Raw genomic sequence first — 18,425 nt, forward strand, 5'->3', positions numbered from 1 at the left:
GTGTATTGATGATGTTTCGTCTTAGCCTTGCTTTGAATGCAAATGATTTTTCCATTAAAAAAAAAAATACATGTTTTATATAAGTGTGTATGAGACAGCTTAATGGTATTATATGCAATAGAACAATATGTAAAATACTAGCTACTTATACCAAAGAGAACTCCGTCTCTATATCTATGTAATTGAAAAGAGTGATGTATATTAATGCAAGTTGTTTCTTTTTCCGCAACTTAATCCTTCAACTTCAACGTACATTTATGTTATAAAACTTTCAAAGGGAGATTGTGGATGCATTACAAACTTAGTGGTTTTATTTAAATTTTGACCAAAAAAACATAAGCTAAAGAATCCGCACTCACGCATGGGCAATATATCTTCTTTAAAGAGATCTGTTGTAAAAAAAAAAAAAAATGTAAAATGCTATAGAAATGGAAGGTTATAGTAAGTAATAATCTATATTCTAAAAATGTAATATTGATATACGTGTTGTAGAAAAAGACTTGCAAGCTTCGAAGGCTTTGGTTCCTTTCCTTTGCACTATAAAAACAATGAGAGAAAAAGTGGAGCTCTATGAACTTGGTGGACCCTAAGAAAGCAAATAATTATTGTATTAGAATATTGGCCAATTTTGAGAGATACTTACTATGGACAAATGAATAAACATATGAGCAATAAAAGGAACAATTTAGCACACGTACATGTATTGTATGTGGATAAATAAGAAATGCAACAAAAATTATTTAAATTAAAATAAGACTTAAGTGCTAGAAGATTACCTTTTATCTTCTCTTTAGAAAAAGTTTTAGACACACATGGTGCGCTTGCGAAAATATCTATGTTTGCCCAATACAAGTGTGGAGAGGCTAGTGATATTCTACTCACTTAAAGAGGAAAATATGCAAAATTCGAAAAGGAAACAAATCTTCTAATTACACTAGAACAAGGACTCCTAATTATACTCATTTACAAAATGTACACACCAACAATGCAATGGTTACTCCAACCAAAGAAAGAAGTGAAGAAATGAGAACAAAAAAAGAAAAAAACTATTATCTTCAGGTGAACCAAAGAAACATTCGAAGTCTTGGACTTTTTATTTATGACTTACCTGTTCATAATCAAACCATATGCTAGGCACCTTACATATCTTGCTCCAATCTTCACCTTCCCCCTTACAACACCGTTCTTTCATTTGAGGGCAATCGATGATTATGAAGGACTCAAGTGAAGTAGGAAGTCCATCATTGGGCAAGGACAGAAGCTTCGAACAGCGCCTAAATTCCAAATGCTTGAGTGATTTGAGGAATGAAAGTGATGGAAGAGTGACAAGCTCTGGGCATCGGTTCACTGTGAGTTGACGTAGGGATGGTAAGTCACCAATATGTATCACCTTCCACTCTTTCAAATTGAGCATGATGTCAAGTTGGAGTCTCTCAAGTTTTGGAAATGCAGGGAATGCTTGATCAACTAAGTCATTTCTGAAAAATGGATGACTGATTTCTTCCACCTCGTTCATCTCTATAATAGAAAGAAATTTAAGAGCTGGTAATTGCCCAATAGATGGAAGAAGTGTACAATTTTGGCACCTGTAGAGAGTAATAACAACAAGGTCAATAAAAGATGGATTGCTAATCCAAGCTGGAAGCATCGACCCACCATAGTTTTGTATTTGTAACTCTTTAAGGCAAGAATGAGGTTGAAGACATTCAAGGATTCTCTCTTGCTCCTCCTCTGCATTCTTAGCCAATAGATAACTCCACTGGAGCTCCAACCTATGGAGGAATTTCTTGTGAATCAAAGCAGCTTCCTCAGCCTCTTGCTCACTCAACACATTTTCAAGCCTTGAAATGCGAATTGCCCCTTTGAGATCGTTCAAATTCTTCAACTCTCCAATACGGCACCCGTCATCTCTACCAACAAGAAATGCTGACAAAGTTTGAAGCTTAGTCAAGTTCCCCAAGTGTGCAGGCATAGAATACAATTGCCGAATGATATCAAGATCAATATGTCGTAAATTGGTTAGCTTCTTCAGACCCTTTGGTAACTGAACAAAGTGTATGCAACCTCTGAGTTTTATGGTCTGTAAATTGTGAAGAGAGTCTATTGAGTCAGGCAACTGTGTAATGGGTGTGCTGGAGACATCTAGATATCGCAATGTTTTGACATTTCGAATGGAACTTGGCAATTCAGAAATAGAAGTTTGACTCAAATTCAATGTTCTCAAGAACTTTAAACTGAAAAACAGATTAGGAGGAACATGATTTATAGAAGACCCACAACCAGAGAGCAAAAGCAGTGTGTGGAGATTCTTAAACTTTTGAAGAACCCCAAAAGTCATCTCATTGATGTCCTCAAAAACCAAAGACAAATGTTTTGTCATTTCAGAGGCTTTGTCTAACTTCGCATCCACGGCTCTGAAATAGTCACCTTGGGAACTTGTGTTTTCCAAGACTTGAGTCTTGATAGGATTTACTTTGTAAAAGAAGTTGCTGGGGTTATCAATGGGCACCGAGAATAGCGAATCAAAATCCACTCTGAAATCACATCTTGAGCGCACAAAAAAGCCTTTTTTCTCCAAGGAATTGAAATACACATTGCCAGTATCCTCCATTCGCTCTCCATGGTTCTCTCCAATAAAGCCTTCAGCTATCCATAACTGAACCAACTCATCTTGCCTAAATTCATAGCCTGATGGAAAGAGGGAACAATACAGAAACAACCTTTTTAAATACCCATCATTCTCTTCCAAATCCGCAAAGAAAATTTCCTTTGCATCCTCTTCTTGTGTCAGCTTTGCAGTTTGCTTCTCCAAATCTGAGGGAAGAAACAATGTCAGATATTGATACACTTATTTTCATGAAAGGAATTAAGTAAATCAGGAGACAAATGTAAGTGCATTTCAAAAGTGGAGAAGCGTGAAGATTAAGAGATGATTCCAATGTTAGAATCCTAGACACCAATTAATTTACATTTAAAATAACAAAACTGGTAAGAAAAACAACACAAAACAAAAATACAACAGTGGAAAAAAATCATACCTCGACCTCGCCGTTTATCAGGCTCCATATTTTCATTTGAATTTCTTGGAGTGTTCGTCGGGTGCACATCCATGTTACTTTCATCTGTTGTCGTACCCTAAGAGAAAAGCATTGGGTAAGTAACCAACAATGATGTACAAAAAGCTAGTGAAACATACACATTTGTAAAGGAGGATGTCTCTTACCATTATTGATGTCAATATTGCTTTTATTACTTTGTTGGCTTTCTCTATCCCTACATTGAGAAAATTCCATTTTCTTTTTTCCCTGATTGTACTTTTGGGCCACTGCAACTGCAACTGAAAAACAAAAAACGAAAGTGTCCTATAAGTAGGAAATATGAAAGTATCGTACATTTTTTTTCCTTAAAAGTTATGAAACCAATTTCACTTTGTCCTTATTGGTAGGAAACCAATTCCTATTTCTCTTGTTTTTTCTGAAAATTGTCAGGATCTTCTGAGTAGTTTATTCATTGTTATAAGAACTACCAAAAAAGGTGCACTCAAATGGGCATTTAAATATTTTTATGCCAAACACCAAGTGTAGTCAAATTAGTGAATCTGGAAAGCCATACATACTCCAGATTTAATTTGTTGGCTAAAGATTCTAATCCCATGAGACGAAAATAACCATTATTTACATTTCAGTAATCGGAATTAAGCTTCTATGTACAAAATATGCAAGGCATTATAATACGTGGCATTATACCAATCATGCATAGCAGAGGTCTGAGTCATAGTAATAATAATCTTGTCTGCTGTTTCTGCATATAGCCACCTCATAAAGGAGTAAATTTTAAAAAATTATATATGATTAAGAATAAATCAAAAATCCATTTATTTCATTATAAGCATTTAGTGAAACAAATTAAAGCAAAAGAAGCCAAGAAATGAGAAACAACATTTTTAACTGAACTAAAAAACATTCAAAGTTTCAGACTTTTTCTTACTTACCCCTTCATGATCAAACCATACGGCAGGCACATTCGCTATCTTGCTCCAATCTTCACCCTTCCTCTTGCAGCACCATTCCTTCAGTTCAGGGCAATCTATTATTATGAAAGACTCAAGTGAAGTTGGTAATACTAGTCCATCACTGGGAAAGAGCTTCGGACAATGCCTAAATTCCAAATGCTTGAGGGATTTGAGGCACGAAAGTGATGGGAGAGTGACAAGTTCTGGGCAAGAGTACACTGTGAGTTCAAGAAGGGAAGGTAAGTCACCAATTTGTATTTCCTTCCACTCTTTCAAATTGAGCATGGTGTCAACTTCTAGTCTCTCAAGTTTTGGAAATGCAGGGAATAAGAGTTGGTCATCAACTGGGCCACTTCTAAAAAATTTATGACTGATTTCTTCCACCCGATTCATATCTATAATATAAAGAAATTTAAGCACCGGTAATTGCCCAATAGATGGAAGAAGTTTACAATTTCCGCATCTGAAGAGGGTGATAACAATAAGGTCAGCAAAAGCTGGACTGCTAATCCAAGTTGGAAGGCTTGACCCGCCATAATTTTGTATTTGTAACTCTTTAAGGCCACAATGGGGTTGAAGACTTTTGAGGATTTTCTCTTGCTCCTCTGTATTATCAGCTGACAAATTACTCCATTGGAGCTCCAACCTACGGAGACATTTCTTGTCAGCCAAAGCAGCTTTCTCAGCCTCTTCCTTACTCAACACGTTTTCAAGCCTTGAAATGCGAAGTGCTCCTTTAAGATCATTCAAATTTTTCAGCTCTCCAATACCGCATCCATCATCACTACCAACAAGAAATGCTGGCAAAGTCTGAAGCTTAGTCAAATTCCCCAAGTGTGCAGGCATGGAATCCAATTGCCTAATGATATCAAAATTGATATGTCGTAGATTGGTTAGCTTTTTCATGCCCTTCGGTAACTGAACAAAGTTTATGCAACCCCTGAGTTTTATGATCTGTAAATTGTGAAGAGAGTCTATTGACTCAGGCAACCGTGTAATGGGTGTATTGGAGACATCAAGATATCGCAATTCTTTCAGATTTCGAATGGAACTTGGCAATTCAGAAATGAGTGTGTGACTCAAATTCAATGTTCTCAAAAACTTTAAGCTCAAAAACAAATTACGAGGAATGTTTGTAATGGAAGAGTACCCAAAACCTGTAGAGAGCAAAAGCAGCGTGCGCAGATCCTTAAATTTTTTAAGAACCCCAAAAGTCATCTCATCAATGTCCTCACAAATCAAAGACAAATGTTGTGTCATCTCAGAGGCTCCATCTAACTTGCCATCCACGACTCTGAAATAATCATCCCGAGAAATTATGTTTTCCAAAACTGAAAGGCAGATAGGATTTACTTTGTACAAGAAGTTGCTGGGGTCGTCAATGGGCACTGAGAACAACGAATCAAAATCGACTCTAAAATCATATCTTGAGCGCACAAAAAAGCCTATATCCTGCAAGGAATTGAAATACACACTGCCAGTATCCTCCATTCGCTCTCCATGGTTCTCTCCAATAAAGCCTTCAGCTATCCATAATTGAATCAAATCATCTTTCCTGAATTCATAACCTGATGGAAAAAGGGAACAATACAGAAACAACCCTTTTAAATGCCCATTCTTTTCTTCCAAATCCGCAAAGTAAATTTCCGTTGCATCCTCTTCTTGTGTCAGCATTGCAGTATGCTTCCCCAAACCTGTGGGGGAAAACAATTTTCAGATATTGCTTCCCTCTTTCCATGAAAGGAATTAAGTAAATTAGGAGACAAATGCAATTGCATTTCAAAAGTGGAGAAGCGAGAAGGGTAAGAGAGATGAGTACAATTCTAGAATCTTAGACGCCAATTTACATTTAAAATAATCCTCCTTTTTTCAAATAACTCGATTGATAGAAATACAACAGTTAAAAGAAATCCTCCTTTTTTGGTCTTCTCATCAACCAAAATGTATGTACATCAATTTGAAAGCACAAAACTGAGAAAAAAAAAAAAAGAAGAAGAAAGAAAGAACACAAAACGAAAACACAACAATGGAAAAAATAGTACCTGGCCGTTTATCGGGCACCAGTTTTTTATTGGAATTTCTTGGAGTGTTTGTTGGGTGCACATACATGTTACTTTCATCTTTTTGTGTACCCTGAGAGAAATGCATTTGGATAAGTTATCAACCAGGATGTAGACAATACTGTAACATACGCATATATAAAAGGAGAGCATGTTTCTTACCAAAATTCCCTTAATTGCGAATATTACTATTCTCACCAGTTCCATCCATAGTTCTATCAATATTCTCAGAAAATCCCATTTTCTTTTCCCACTTCATCATTCCGTAATCTACTCGGCTCCAGTAGCGGAACCAAGATTTAAAACTTAGGTGGGCTAAATCTCTTGATAATTTTTTTTCTAGTAAAAAAAAATACACATAAAATATTTATACAGAAACTTGAAAAAAAAAAAAAAAAAAAGCCTCGACAGTACAAGGGAATTTTATTAATATTAAAAAAAGATACACCTAGTCAGGAGGGACATATTGAACTTTACCCCTCAAAATGTACATTTATACAAACATTAATTAAACTATAACTTAATTGACAAAAAAAAAAAGGTTAATAACTTAGAAAAAAAAATTCCTTTTTTTAAATTTTAATAAGTTTGATTTTCAAAGTAAAAGTATTATATAAGTCATTAATTGACTTAACTTCTATAGCTACTGGGCTTCTATATGATATATATATATATATATATATATAGAAATTCTATCATAACTGCAGGCATTGGATGCTTTAAGCTTTTGACCGTTAGATCAGTAAATGTTGATCTAACGGTTAAGAAAAAAACCTATAGCCCAGCATGTAGCAAGTTGATGAGATGAGAGAGAAAGTGAGCTGAAGGAAATATACAGGGTTAGCACTTTCTTGAACCAAGTTACCACTTTCTTGATTGAACAATCAAAAAAGTGGTAACTTGGTTTCAGGGAAGGATTTGGTTACCATTTTCTTGATGTTTGGTTCAAGAAAATAGTAACTTCGGTTAAGAATGTGGTAAGTTACAAAATTTTGTTCAAGAGTTACCACCATCTTGAGGGATGCATCAAAAAAATAGTAAAACTTGTTTACCAATTCAGCAGATTATCTTTTTTTTTTTTTTTTTTTTTTTTAATATGTAGGCATTGTATGCCTCCAGTCATAATAGAAGCTCCCAACCTAGTAACTAACATCTAACGGAAGCTCTAACAGCCTTAAATGCTGACTAGCTAGACTGCTGACGGGGACTAACAATTGGAGGTGAAAGCTTTGCTTGATCTTCTTCAACCCCCCTCAAGCTCAAGGGAGTAAGAAGCACTGAGAGCTTGTTAAGAAGCTGAGAGAATCTAAGTCATAGGCACTTACATAACATGCATTATATAATTTGATTGGGAAAGCACTTACAGATTTTTCCGTCGGTACAAACCTGCCATCTTCATGAAGCCACAACCTACTAAGTTTTATAGGCTCGTCAAGGTATTTTGCAGTGAGGATTTTTCTGCTCATGTCTGGAAAGAATATATCCTTTTGATCTTGACTTAGCCCATCAAAGCTTCTTTTGGGATTTTTCTTAATTCGAGCGAGATTAGAAGTTCTCTCTAGTTTCTCCAATGTGCCTTTCCACTCTGCTTTTCTCTTTCCAAACAGAAAAGTACCTACACCTTGAAGAACTAGTGGCAAACCCCCACAACAAGCAACCACTCTTTCTGAGAGTTCAAAATATCCTTTCTTAGGATAACTGTTTCGAAAGGCATGCCAACTCAAGAGCTCAAGAGCTTCTAGTTCATTCATTGCTTGTGCCGGATATGTTGAATCAACTTCAAGTTGCTTTAGCAATTTGTGATGTCTTGTTGTTATAATAATTCTACTACCTGAACCAAACCAATGACGATTTGCTAATTTATTCAGTTGCTCCCTTTGATCTATGTCGTCAATTATGACAAGTACTCTTCTAACTCGAAATCTTTGTTTTATCATATTGATCCCTCTATCAACACTATCTACCTCTATCTTGTTTGTTTTCAAGATATCACAAAGAAGTTGTTCTTGCAATGCAACCATTCCATTGGGTTGCTTTGTAACTTCCCTCACGTTTGCAAGGAAACTGCTTCCTTCAAAGCTACGAGAAAATTCATTATAAACAGCTTTGGCAACCGTTGTTTTTCCGATTCCACTCCTCCCCCAAATTCCAACCATGCGAACATCATCTGATCCAACTCCTAAATAATAACTCATATCGTTCACCCGATCATTTATTCCCACAGGGAAAGCGGCTACCGGTAAGCTTGTGTTGTGCAGGCTTCTTTTAATCTCATCGACAATTTTTTTGATAAACTTCGCTTCATACCTGGCAATTAAATTCAAAGCATTATGCAACCATGCATAATATTAGAGTGAACTAGATTTAATTGTAACTTATTCGTTATACATAACAATATAATCTTTATTTAGGGCTTGTTAATAACAAAATCTTCTATGCGACTGCATGACATTAAAGATAAACGTTAAAGTGAAGAATCCTATCTCTTTCTTTCGGTTGATGTTTTTTCTTTCATTTTCTAGTTTTTTTTTTTTAACTAAAGCTTACCTTAAACTAAAGCTTACCTTCAAATTAAAAAACTAAAGAAAAAAAAAAATTGGGTCCTTCCCCACCGACTTAGCCATTGGCAACTCCCTCTCTCTTATCTCCCTTGCGCACTGGCCTCTTGGGGTCGGTCAAGAGAGGAGATGTGAGCAGGGAGGGATTACCACTGAGTCTGAATTAGATAAAATTGGAAAAAGAAAAGAGAAAGGGAAAGCTAACATATAGCAGTAATTATTGTCCAAGGAAAGTAGTAATTACGTACCCATCCGCAATGCTATTAAGATCCCAGCCAGACAAATTTGCGGCTTCAGTAAGAGCATCCCTCCACCTCTGTATCTTTTTCATATCTAACCCGAAGCGCTTTTCATGTTGCGCAAATGCTATGGCAAAACTACCAGTCTGTTTTCTGACATCTGAAGGATCAACATCGTAGAATATTGGCATAACCAATTGTCTCAATGTTTCTCTACACTCCATGATCTTCACCAGCTCGTCAAGACACCAAGTGGAAGCTGCATAATTCGTTGAGAATATGATGACAGAAATCTTAGACCCTTCGACTACCCGCAGCAGTTCGGCAGATATAGCTACCCCTATTTGTATTTGGTCATAAAACGCCTTGATTCCAGCATATTGTAATGCGGTGTAGAGGTGGCTTGTGAAGCCTATGCGTGTGTCTCGACCTCTGAAGCTCAAATAGACGTCTGGTTTTGAGGAGGGCGAGAAGGCCTGACGGATGCTGGTAACCATGGCCTGTATTGGTTCCGAGAGCTGCGAATAATGACCCATATCTTTCACCAGAGAACTGGGTAAGGTTGTTTTGTGTAGCGTTCTAGTAATCCCATCAACAATTTTTCTGATAAACTCCGATTCAAGCCTGTGAATTAATTCAAAAGCATTATGCAACTATAAAATTAACGAACGAGATTTTAGTATATGTAACTTATTCGTTGTGACAACAGAATCTTTGTTTAGGGCTTCAGTTTTAAATTGTAAATCTTGAGTTTTGAACAAGAAAAATATAGCTAGGCATTCGAATGCCGAACGTTGGCACTCAAACGCTCACATGTCAACAGTGTTGTTCGTCCACTCTGGAAACAGCATATGTCAGTGTGTAAAAGTGTTAGATATTTGGGGGGTGTTTAGGACACTCGTGGCTTGTGTAAGCTTCTATTATCTACTTATGCTTGATATGAGAAGTGTTTAGACTTTAAACAAAGTATCTTTTATTGATGAACATAGGAGGATACAAGTGGAGATGTAGATGTCTAGGACAATAGGACTTTGAACTAGTTGCTTTTAGTATTGCCTCTAGCATACACTTACATATGGGTACATGCTATATATATGTATAGAGTACATGACCGACTTTGAATTCTCTAGAACATCTATTAGCCACATACTAGCTAATGGTAGGTTCTAGAGTACATTACATTTTTGTATTTTAGTATATTATAGACTTTTCTATTATATAGAATTATGTAGACTTCTCTAGCATACTTTGTCATGGATTTTTAGAGGAATTCTCTAGAAATTCTTAGTTGGTGTGGAATAGTGTAGATAATTCCTCAAATGTGCATTACTTTTTTAACAAAAAGAATTAAAGTATATGTTATAAATAGTCCTAGCAAAGTATATATTACAATAATTTGGGTCAATTGCCACCGGACAGCGTGGTGCATTTGAAGCTAAATGGCACCGTATGAGAGTGGCTTTCTATCATTGGCCACTACGTAGCCACTGGCCTTTTCCCACTGACCAATGGGGTAGTATCCATTACGTATTTGTCACTAGATAAGCTGTCATCTCACGTATATATGGGAGATTTACATGTACATAGAGTGTATATGAAATTATATTATAAAAGGATTAATACCATTTTGGTCCCTGTATTATTATACTTGTATCGATCAGTTTGGTCCCAGACTTCTAATTTAGAAAATTAAGAACTTTGACTTTTTTTATTTTGTCAATTGAAGGTATTCCATCAATTTACACAATTTTTATTCAAATTTCCATTTGCATAGCATCATGTGTCAATCACATAAAGGCTAGGTCATTTTTTAGGGCAAAATAGTCCCTAGTCCCTTCCATTTAGATTTTTACCCCTTTTTTCCTCATGCACCTTTTTTCTTTCCTTCATTTCTCACTAAATTTGGATAGAAAATGTGTAATTTGATGGAATAACCTCCATTGGAAAAATTGAAAAAAGTCAGGATCCTTAATTTTCCAAATTAGAAATCTAGGGACCAAACTGATACAAGTGTAATAGTCTGAGGACCAAAATGACATTAATCCCTATTATAAAAAATAGTAAATTAGGAAAACCACCTTCAAAGTCATATTTATCCAATTAAAATTTGTCTTTTTTTTTTCTTTTCCATGTGTTAGACCCTTTGACTAGTTGCCAATGCATTCACTTTCTATATATATTTTTTCTAGTCAACATTTTCTTAAATTCATATTTTGTAAATCTCTTTTATACCCTCAACTACATGTTTGACTATATAAAAAAGAAAACAATTATTATTACTCCTTAAATTTTGGTGCTTTTGATGTTGATAATGGTGATCATACAATAATAAATATAGAAAATTTGGGTTAAATACCTAATCCCAATAATTTTTTAGAAAACCAGTAAGACCATATAATTTTTAGGTTGGGCTACTAATTAATAGAGTTAATTTTCAGAATAGGTCACAAACTAACAGCCTGTTCTTTTGGGCCTTATTATTGACAGATTTACCCTTTGGCCCATGTCTGATGAAAGTTGAAGTTTGTTAAAATGGTTTTCACGAAATTGCGAACTCTTTTATATTGGGTCGTATCATTTCTCAATCTTGTTCACCAACCTTGCTATCGAATCCCAAAGAGAGACAGAGAGAGCTCCATAGTTCCATAGCTCCGTAGCTCTGTAGCTCTGCACCAAGCTATTCACTTCACGGAGCTAAGAGAGAGAGAGAGAGAGAGAGAGAGAGACAGATTTGGTGCAGATGCTGGAGTTGGAGTTGGGTTTCGTTCAGCGGCTCGGTGACGAACACGGTGGTGGTAATCGAGACGACTTTGATTGCGCTGGTGATTGTGGTTTTGGTGTTTGTGTGGAGGAGATCATCAGATTGGGGAATTGGTGTTGGTTTGGTAATCTTGATCTTGAGTTTGATCTAAATTTTGTGTTCATATACTTCAATTTTAATTTGTTTTGATATATGTTGCTTATGAATTTCTTTTATTAATTTTCTTAGGGTTTGATCTTTGGATTTCGTTCTCTTTGAGTAATTTGTGTGTTTATGTTTCAAGTTTTGTATATTGTTTAATTTTGGAGTTTAGGCTTAGCTATGTTTTTGCTTTTTAATTCTTGTTTTGTATTTGATTTGATTTTTATTTCTCTTTATGTTTGTGACTGTTCCGTTGTTGTGGTTTCTGCATTAGAGTTTTAAATTTTTTGTGGAGATCAGTCACAGCTTCTATTCATGATTTTAGGCATTACTAGAAGAGTGATTTTAGCAACTACTTAATTACCTAATGTTAATGTTCGGTGATGATCATTATTCAAAGGGCCATCAAGGTTAATTACCTAATGAACATGCTTATATACTGAAAATAAGCATGCTTGGGCCTCTAAGGACTTTTTAGTTTTCAAATCAATCCACCCTTGGGCCAATAAGGTTGCCTTTAATCAGGAAACACCATCAAGCATATTTGGATTGAACCACTAAAAGATGCATGTGGCTAACAAATTGTACTATTCCTGACATGCTTTTCAATTTGATCATTTACAGATCATGGATGAAGCACACTGCAGCCCTGGTTTGCATGCCGCAGCTGGACCTGGTCATGCAGAAGAATGTGCAGCAGTGGTATTCTAATTATTGATTTTTTTAGCTATTTTATATTGAAATATATATATTTTTTATACTCAGTTGCAGTAGAATGTTGTCTTCAGACACTAGTCATACAATCCTTGATACTTGAAATATGTCTTTTTTTAAAGTTTTCTCACTGGTGTTCTGTTTAAATTAATTAATATCAGACTCAACTGATTTGGTATACCTTTGTTTCTTGACAGGGTGGATACCGAACAGGGATGGCAAAGGTTACTAAGGCGTATGACCTTCCAGCTAGGTGGGTATATTGGTACACTTTTCATATATATATAGACAAAGGAAGCTGAAATCTATGTAGTATTATATCAGAAAGCTCATTTATGCACCCAAGCACTCTTCATGTATGTTTCTACTGGCTGGAATTAAGAGACATTGTTAGTTTGTAGGATATGTTGATTATTATTAGCTTTTGTCTGTTCTTAATTTCATTAGTTGAGGTTATAGAAACTTTTTTTGGCATTCTGTTTTGGCTGCCAGAATACATTTTAAAGAGAAATCCTTTGATCTGGATCTTGAATATGTCAATTTGTGTTTATTCTGCGTAAGGCTTGTTTTCATAAGCATGTTTTAGTGAGCTAGCTTAATTTATGTGTTGCATATTATGCTCTAGCATCCTATAAGAAAAGACTTGATCAAGGATCCAACATCAATATAGCAGCTAGAACTATGGCACTTGCACAGATTGCTGTTAAATTAGTGATGGGGTCATCAATCACACGGTTTCATTACATTACATTTTATATTAAATTCATCCATTGAAGCTAGCTTAAGCAGGATTCTGCAACATATGGCTGCGTAAAATTGATATTCCACAAGTAAAACTCAAAGATTCAATAAACTCAAAGCTGAAAGTAGGTATGTGTAAACATCAGTAGCTTCATAATATGATGCAATCCCCTGTTTATGTTAGTATTATATGGTCTTCATGCATTCCCCTGTTTATGTTTATATTATGCTAAACATTAAGGTGTTTTATGTTAAATTTATTTTTCTGAATCTCAGTCACAACTTCAAATTTTGTTAATTGGTTGTTATATGAGTTTTGGGGGTGGTTTATGTGCACTTTCTATAGTTTTCATGTTGGAGTTTAGGACATTAGGGTCTATCTTTTGAGAACCTAAACTTATCTCTTTCAATATCAGTCACACTTTAGATTTAGTTATGACTGTAGGACAGTCACAATTTCAGATGCAGTTGTGACTACCAAACAGTCACAACTAAATTGTGACAGTCACAGTTAATTTTTTATTATTTTTAGGTGTTCTGTATTAATCCGTTTGATTTTTTATTTTTTCTATTTGAATCCTTTGTGTGTGAATTGGAAGCCAAATGCATGACTCTTTATTCATATGTAATTGCAGATTTCTTAAAAAACTCTCTCTTATTATAGTAGTCCTTCTAATGATTTTGTTTTTGTTTAATTTAGGGATATAGGGTTGGGTTATGAAGTTGGTTAATGGTACCGAGCACTCGGCAATGACTTTTTTTATAACAACTGAGCACTTCTTCCGGCGCTCGGCTCTAGTTCCTCCGTCTATTTGAATGGTACATCAAAAAAAAAATTAGGTTGAAGTTGTCTTTAAGAATAGGCTGCCTTTCTACCTTAAAGTTAGTCACAACTAAATCTAAAGTTGTGATGAAATAGTCACAACTTAGATTTAAGATGGTATCTTCTAAATGGAAGCAAAGATAGAGATGAATGTCAAATTATTTTTGTTTAACAGTCACAGGTTTAATTTCCTCCTTAAGAGGGTATATGTTTAATGCAAATTTCCTTTTTATGTTAGCTTTTATGTTAATTAAACATGTAGATGTTTTATGTTAAACTTATTTTTTTTATGAATATCATTCACAACTTCAAATTTTGTTAATTCGTTGTTATATGAATTTTGGGGGTGCTTTAGGTGTCGTTAGTTTTCATGTTAGAGTTTAGGGATTTTTTAGTTATGAATATCATTCGATCGATCACAACTAAATCAGTCACACTTTAGATTTAGTTGTGAGATAGTCACATCTTAAATCAGTCACAATTAAATCTAAAAACAGTCACAACTTAATTGTGATAGTCACAACTAATCTAAAGTTGTGACTGATTGGATTAATTATTTTTTAAAAAAATATACAAGAGTATAGTATAAATTAGGTTAAAGCAATACTTTTGCATAGTAGTTAACTTACTGTAATGGTGGGAGATATTTCATTCCTCTTGAATGAGAGGGGTTCGAATCCCCTCCATGTTAAATGTTAATTTAATTTTTTGTGTAATGAGTAGAGCTTGGCCGGAGTTCGGACGGAGGTCGGCCGGAGTTCGGCCGGAGGTCGGCCGGAAAACAGTGGCCGGAGGTCATTCATATTGCTGATGAGGGAAGGGTAGATTTGTACTTTTCACAATGGCATAGCAAGTAAATATAGAACTGTTGAAGGCTTTTTAATTTCATTAAGGTTTGACTATTCAACTAGTATCTAATCTAAAATGGTATTTAATTTTGATACCTAAACCAAAAAGTTATTAAAGTTTAGTAGTTAAAATCAATGGACCTTAATAAATAACCGAAATAATTATTCTAGAAACAAATGGCCTTGAAAAATAAAAAATGATATTTATTTCCATATGGGGGTCAAATAGAAACAAGCTCCAAATAATTTATCTACAAATACTAACGTATATAAAATAGACTAATAAAGAACCTACACAATTAAATTAGAAATATGCAATAAGGAACTTACAACCAATTAAATTATAAATATGTAATAATTAAGGCATAAATTCTCTCTACAAGATGTCCATTCTTTAACTAAAGAACGGACGCATATGTTTTATGGCTTTTTTTTTCACAATTTGATCTTAAACTTGGCATGATTTAATTATTTAGGGTATAAATCATCAATCAAAACATATTTCTTGGTCTTAACTCTCATAATTTTGAGTTCTTGTTCCTTGTTTAGAATTTAGGTTTTAACTCCCAAGTTCCCAAAACTTGAGAGTTAAAACCTAAAATATAATCTCGAACAATAATTCTATACCCTAAAATATAGAACCCTATATCCTAACATCTTGAAAGGATATGATGTAAATTGTAAGACACCTTAAACCTCAGGAGTAGAAGTTGTAATTAGCCCATAATTTAACAACATAAAAATATTTTTTTACATATACTTAAACTAGGAATCCCTTTAAACTAATACATATGTTCAATATGAGAAAAAAAGATAGGAACTTCTAGATTGAGGGTTCGTACAGAAAACTAAAGTTTGGGAAATTATAAACATAAAGTTTGGCTTGATTGTGTTGTGTATTTTAATTTTATATAAATTACTTCCAAGGACAAAAAATGCAAGTTTTTTAACTGGAAATAAATATAAAAAAAACTAAGCTAAAGAACATTATGTGCGCTTACGCACATCCATCAGCGTAAAAAAAGCTATTGAGGGTTCAGCATATGCAGTGCATCTACATTTGCATTTTAAGCTATTTTTGGAGTTGCATCTGCAGTACTTTTTTTGATATTTTTAGCTAATTTTTGAGTTGCATATACAAGTTTTTGGACGTTGTAGATGCATGCTACATTTGTAGATGTCGAGTGCTCGGTAGGAATTGCCGAGTGCTCGACGCTAATTTTGTCCTACGATGTAAGTTTTGGGGCAAGTGGACTATGAGTTAAGTTTCTTTCTTATTTTGGTCTGCTAGGCAAAACACCCTTAAATTTTTTTTTTTTTCCTTTAAAAAAAACATAAAATCATTTAAATGTGTTTTTTTAAGCCTCTTTATATTATAAACTTAAAAAGTTACAAATAAAAAATTATCTAGAAATTTGCAAGGTAACCTAAAGTCAGATACCAAATCTACCAAAAAATGAAAATTAAAGTGGATGCATGGCACTATGGTGAATTGAACTTGGAATGCTAGGATGAGAAAACAAAGAACTTTTTTTTTTGGCCAATGAGAAAACAAAGAAGTTAATCAACCATACAATATTTTGTGAATATAATCATATTTTTAAGTATTTAATAAAACGACTGGTGATTTATAAATATGTTTTGGGTGGCCCCCCTCGGCGCTCTGGGCGGCCTGCTGTTGGGTTGAGCAAGGGAGGAGATGTGACGAGGGAGGGAGTACCAACTAAGTCTGAACTAAACAAAAATGAAAAAAAGAGAAAGAGAAATGGAAAGCTAACATATAGCAGTAATAATTGTGCAAGGAAATTAGTGATTACGTACCCATCCGCAATGTTGCCAGCCAAATTGGCGGCTTCAGTAAGAGCAGCTCTCCAGTTTTGTACCTTATCCAGATTTAACCGGAAGCGCTCTTCATGTCCCTCAAATGCTACTGCAAAACTATCTGTCTGTCTCCTGACTTTTTCAGGAGCAACATCGTAGTATATTGGACAAACCAATTGGCCCACTGTTCTTCTACACTCCATGATCTTTACCAGCTCGTCGAGACACCAAGTGGAAGCCGCATAATTCCTTGAGAAGACGATGGCAGAGATCTGAGACCCTTCGATTGCCCGCACCACTTCGGGGGCAAGTTCAGGGCTTCTTTCTAGTTCGGAATCGCCCATAAACACTCTGATTCCAGCATCTTGTAATGCCATGTAGAGGTGGCCAGTGAACCCCCTGCGCGTGTCTTCACCTCTGAAGCTCAAGTAGACATCGTAAATCCATGGTTTTGAGGAGGATGAGGATAAAGATGAAGAGAAGCCCTGATGGGTTGCGCCGGTAGCCATCTCGATAGCACGGCCCTCCACTGGTTCCGATTGCGAGAGCTGCAAAATGGCAATTGGCGGTCGGCTCCTCACAAGGAAAGCATGGTCAACTCCCCAAATGGTTTATTAATTTAATTTTGAGAATTGTATACACTGGCTCCTAAAAAAAATACTATATTCTTTTTTCTAATAATAAAAAATATTATTCCTTTTAATGAAAGCAAATTAATTTTGGATGTATCTGTTCTAGATCAGCACTCGGCAAGTAAGGGGCGTGCATCTAGATTCCAGCCCTATCTAGAATCTAGATGCTTGGAATTGGTCAAGCTGGGACATTTTCACCATAAATTGATTGAAAATGCAATTATCAGATCACTCATTCATTTTCAAATTTTTTTACCTCCTTACTAAAATATTTAATAATTTGATTAAATACATTTTTGGTCCATAAATTTTAGGGTGTGTGTCAATTTGGTCCATTAACTTTAAAACATAACAAAAATACCCATGAATTATCCAATTTGTCTCAATTGAGGACAACCGTTAGCTTTTATCTACAAAACTAACGGGTTCCGTTATCTCTCTCCTCCCTCCCACATGTCTCTCTCTTCTCTTATCCCTCTCACTCACGCCGACTAGTTGACCGGCGATTTCGCCGTCGTCCGACCATCAACGGTGACGAAACCAGTCTCGTTCTCTCCCTCTTCTTCTTCTCTTTCTCCCCCAGTGCTCCAATCAGCCCGAAACCCAGTGTAATGTCCAAAAAAAATAATAATAATAATAATAATAATAATAATAATAATAAATAATAATAATATTTATGGGCTTTAAAATTTGGGTTAAATTTCTAAGTTTGGGCTTTAGCCCAATTGTTTTACAAGAGATGAAAAGCCCAACTTAAAAAAAATGAATGGATTTGAAGATAATACCAACGTCCATCCCCTTAATTACATATACACATAAGCCTTGATCAATGGTTTTGATTTTTCTTAGAGGGATGAGTCACCTCTAGGCAATGATGAGAGCCAATGAACTTAACCAAATTTCAGCAAACAAGTTGGATTATAAGAAAGGGCTGGTGTGAAGAGCTCACACCTAAGGATGCAACGAAGAAAAAAAAACTGAACAGAGAAAAGAACACACAGAGAGAGAGAGAGAGAGAGTGAGAGAGAGTGAACTAGAAAGTGTTAGAGAAGGAGAGGAACTCACAGCTTTTAAC

At 35.2% G+C, this 18,425-nt stretch overlaps 1 protein-coding gene across 2 annotated transcripts; it reads right to left on the minus strand.

Annotated features, from left to right (window-relative positions):
• Positions 1–826: 826 nt before the first annotated feature.
• On the minus strand, positions 827–17,315 carry LOC147282686 (uncharacterized). Of its 2 annotated transcripts, none has more exons than XM_086247857.1 (8): positions 16,719–17,315; positions 8,879–9,493; positions 7,437–8,379; positions 6,055–6,145; positions 3,992–5,706; positions 3,224–3,337; positions 3,045–3,135; positions 827–2,814 (listed from the first exon to the last, which is right to left on the minus strand). In XM_086247857.1, the coding sequence occupies exons 1-8, from the start codon at positions 17,225–17,227 to the stop codon at positions 1,094–1,096; spliced, it is 5,799 nt and encodes a 1,932-aa protein (XP_086103983.1). In that variant the 5' UTR covers positions 17,228–17,315; the 3' UTR covers positions 827–1,093. The 2 variants fall into 2 exon arrangements, with proteins under 2 accessions (XP_086103983.1, XP_086103982.1); XM_086247856.1 differs by having other exon boundaries at positions 3,039–3,135.
• Positions 17,316–18,425: the final 1,110 nt, after the last annotated feature.

This window comes from Dryas octopetala, chromosome 6 (assembly GCF_963921425.1).
Source record: "Dryas octopetala chromosome 6, drDryOcto1.1, whole genome shotgun sequence".
Classification (NCBI taxonomy): Eukaryota; Viridiplantae; Streptophyta; class Magnoliopsida; order Rosales; family Rosaceae; genus Dryas; species Dryas octopetala.

Coding starts and splice junctions, on each gene's coding strand:
- LOC147282686 (XM_086247856.1), bottom strand. CDS start 17,227: ATGGCTACCGGCGCAACCCATCAGGGCTTCTCTTCATCTTTATCCTCA. Junction 6,146..7,436: donor TTGTACCGACGGAAAAATCT/GTAAGTGCTTTC, acceptor CATTTCTCTCAG/GGTACACAAAAAGATGAAAG. Junction 2,815..3,038: donor TGATAAACGGCGAGGTCGAG/GTATGATTTTTT, acceptor TTCTTCCCTCAG/ATTTGGAGAAGCAAACTGCA.